At 36.5% G+C, this 3,960-nt stretch overlaps 1 protein-coding gene across 1 annotated transcript; it reads right to left on the bottom strand.

The window, feature by feature from the left end:
* Positions 1-933: 933 nt before the first annotated feature.
* LOC144016671 (snaclec CHH-B subunit beta-like) lies at positions 934-3,498 on the bottom strand. The gene is made up of 7 exons (XM_077518003.1): positions 3,404-3,498; positions 3,220-3,282; positions 3,090-3,117; positions 2,803-2,888; positions 2,533-2,667; positions 1,273-1,384; positions 934-1,201 (listed from the first exon to the last, which is right to left on the bottom strand). Exons 1-7 carry the CDS (start codon positions 3,491-3,493, stop codon positions 1,122-1,124), a joined length of 594 nt encoding a protein of 197 aa, XP_077374129.1. The 5' UTR covers positions 3,494-3,498; the 3' UTR covers positions 934-1,121.
* Positions 3,499-3,960: the final 462 nt, after the last annotated feature.

Genomic DNA, 3,960 nt, shown 5'->3' with positions numbered 1-3,960 from the left:
GTATACTTCTGCGTCAGGCTCACGCGGAGACGTTACGGCTGAGCTCCGCTCATGCGTTTGCCTTCAAACTCGTGCGCAATACGCATCACATTAATTAATTAGTGTGCGTGTTTGTGTGAGTGAAGAGAAAAGGAAAAAAACAGGCGTGATGTGAACTGCCTATACGGCTGTTGCGGGGTCCTGTGCGCCTTCCAACGATGTCACATAACGCAGCTATAGTAGGGTGACGTCATCAGCAAGCGCGCCAGCCACTAAACGAAGGACCCCAAAGCAGCGAGCGTGAACAGACGCGAGACGCTCAAGGGAGAGGATGTGTATTTATTCATAAGCACCTCGATTTCACGATTTAGCTCATTTTCACATCGTGGTACTTATATAGACGAATTAATCGGATTAATTCGATTTATCGCCCAGCCCTACTTCAATGTAACCATCTGCGGTTACGTTCAAGGCTCAAGTGCGGTTGAAAAAAATAGTGCGATTAATATGCGTTCCTAATATGTGATTAATGCGACATTTTTCTGTGATTAATTAATCTATTAACGCTTTAACTTTGACAGCTCTAGTAATAATTGAAATTGTAATTGTAAATTAATTGCACAGCCCTATTTCGAACCATTCGAAGGTTTTATTCATAGCCTTCATTTTTAAGGCTATGAATAGATGGTAGGCTACTTCATTTATATAGTGCTTTTGTGACAGCTATAAGGCTGTTTGACAGCGCTATATAAATAAAGATGACTTTTCCACCGGATTGTGATCTTGAATTTATTGTGTAGGCTTTGTGTAGGCTGCTTGTGGATGTAAAGTGCCATTTTTGTGCCCCACTCAACTTTTCATGCCGGAGACGCCACTGTTTAAAATATTACGTTTTAAGCAATCGACTCAGTAAGTTTGAAAAGCAGTGTGTAAAAAAGAAAATAAAGACAAACATTTTGATGCAGACAGATCCCTTCATTTACTACAGAGAAGCTCTTTGATGTTACACTTGAAGAAGAGTGAAGAAAATCAACGTTTCAGTAAACCAAAAAATAAAAACATATTGATTTGATATTGTCTCATTGAGTCGTCATGATTATGGAACTTCATTTTGACAGATGGAATAACAGCAAGATGAGCGATTAGTGGATGAAACTGTGTGCTTCCTTGATGCAAACATATTCGTCCTCGTCTGTGCAGTCCGCAGTTGACCATCCTCCATCTGTAAGAAATAAATGTTTACATATGATAGCATTGTATTCTTATCAAACGTCATTCACTGATTTCACTTACCATCCTCATCTAACACGACACAGTCACCGGTACCGTCATTGGGCTCCATAGCTCCAACAAAGTTAAGAAAATTCTCAACACTGCCGTCAGTCCAGATGAAGTCGTCGTCATCCTGGAAGAAAAAGTGACATTTCAGCGAGTTACACAACGATAATTTGCTTGGATTTGCATCTGCTGTTTGTTCGTCACAGCCTAATCCATATAAATTGTGTTTCAACATTAGGATCATGCAGTATCATTATGACACCGAGTCAAACTGGAGTTTGAGGTAGGAGTGTGGCGCACAAGGTCAGGTGATTGGAGCGTTAAATGCATTATTCCTAAGGGGGAAAATTTCACGAACAACTAAAATCCTCCCTGTCAATATTTAACAAATGTCAAATTCTAAGTGTAGCTTGATGATGTGTTCCAGTGTGTTTTCCCGTCATGAAGTCCTAAGTTAGTATTATTATGAAAAGTGTTCATACTGTGCCTTAATATGTAAAAATTATTTTATTTTGATTAAATATTTCATAATGATTATTTTAACAACGTCATACTTTTTAAAAATAATGACATTTAATTTATTTTCAAGGTTTTATAAGATAAGAAAACGTTGTTTTACAAAGTCAGTTTTTATTTCATAATGTCCTTTTGCACAATGCTCTTTTTTTACATATGGCGTTTTACAGCCAAATGACAAGTCATCAATCAAATTACATGAGGCGGAGCCAGTTACGTGATTGACTGAGTCCCTTATACAGACATGAGCAGCAGCACTTGCAGGAAAAAGGAAGAAAAAGGAAAAAAAAGAAGAGAAAAGAAGAAAAGAAAAAGAGAAAGAAAAAAAGAGGAAAAAAAAGAAAAAAAAGGAAATTCTGAAATAAAAACTGACTTTGTAAAACAACGTTTTCTTATCTCATAAAACCTTGAAAATAAATTAAATGTCTTTTTTTTTTAAAGTATGACCTTGTTAAAATAATCATTATGAAATATTTAATCAAAATAAAATATTTGTTACATGTTAAAGAATAGCACAACACTTTTCATAATAATACTAACACCTCATTTTAAAATATAATGGCCATATTACATAATTGTCTGATATTTATCAAAAGGATAGTTATTTCAAAAAGGCCTTTTTAGTTATTGAATTTTGACACTTTTGGGCTTCCATAAACTCTGTATTACATTCCTTTTTATGTGGTCGTGGCAAAAATACTTCTGCTCAACACAAGACTCATGCTTCAATCAGAACATTTGTACTGGTCGTCGTTTTACCTCAATTGCATCATGGAGTCCAATCCAGGCCTTATCATCACCATTGTCACCCGCGAAAATCAGTTGTTGAACAACTGCATTTTCCAGGTCATTGTGGATGGAGACCAGATTTCCACCAAGAATGTTGCAGATGGCCTGATGGCAAAAATGAGCGGAAACAAGTTAATTTGACTCATTCAAAACTGCCAGGCAGTTGAGTCGGGGCCAAAATGGTCAAGCACCAGCCAGATGGATCAGTGACTGTAATAACATCTAAATTGTCTTCCATACCTCGGCATCTGCAAACGTCCTCTCTTCCTCTTGGTAAATGTAACAGTGACAGTCCACCTGAGTCCAGTCATCAGGGCAGGTAACAACTGTAGCACAATTGTTAAGCATTATTATTATTATTGATATTATTGTTATTATTATTATTATCATCATTATTGTTATTGTTATCATTATTATTAGTATTAGTATTTTCATAAGAAAAGGAAGCAAACAAACAAAGAAATATGATGTCAATGGCAACAAAAGTTGTTCATCGGAAAAAGTGTTAATGAGTCACAGCAACCAACCTTTTGTAAATTTTGATGGGAAAGACCACTTTGAAGAAGAAAAACATGGTTAAAATAAGACTGAGCATTGAAAAAAAACCCAAAAAACAATACATCAATTCATCAAAGGACAGGTGAGATTTTGACTTACGACTCCAGTCAACAGTCCACTCATCCCACAAAGGAGGAACAACGAGCGAAGAGCAAGTGCCATCTGTAGAATATTTTTAACAATGAAAATCAGCATTTCATTTTCATTTGTCCCTCTGAACCAAGAATGCAGTAAACATTGAAAGAGTCGCATGAAATTGAGTTTGACAAGTATGAAAAGTTACCTTTGCAGTCGCGAGGTTTAATGCCGAGGTTGACAATGACAAATTCTTATATATGTTGGGTTGGCAGTCATGGAATGTTCGATGTGTCATATGGGGCATTAGACTAAGTCCCACAATTAGCATATATACAAGTTGTGTAACCTGATTTTTTGTTTTTGTTGTTTTGAAAGGACCCTTTATTCTACTGCTCTGTCTTTGACAAACAGGTTTTGGACCAGAGTGCATCATCAGAAACCCAACTCGGGGACCAAGGAGGGATATTTGAATAATTCATAACATGTTGGCTGACTAATTATTACAGTGGTATGAAAAAGTATCTGAACCTTTTGGAATTTCTCACATTTCTGCATAAAATCACCATCAAACGTGATCTGATCTTTGTCAAAATCACACAGATGAAACAACAGTGTCTGCTTTAACTAAAACCACCCAAACATTTACAGGTTTTCATAATTTTAATGAGGATAGCATGCAAACAATGACAGTAGGGGGAGGAATAAGTAACTGAACCATCACATTTAATATTTTGTGGCCCCCCCTTTGGCAGCAATAACTTC

Source organism: Festucalex cinctus, chromosome 3 (genome assembly GCF_051991245.1).
Source record: "Festucalex cinctus isolate MCC-2025b chromosome 3, RoL_Fcin_1.0, whole genome shotgun sequence".
NCBI classification, from domain to species: domain Eukaryota; kingdom Metazoa; phylum Chordata; class Actinopteri; order Syngnathiformes; family Syngnathidae; genus Festucalex; species Festucalex cinctus.
This window is presented reverse-complemented; position numbering and strand designations above follow the sequence as displayed.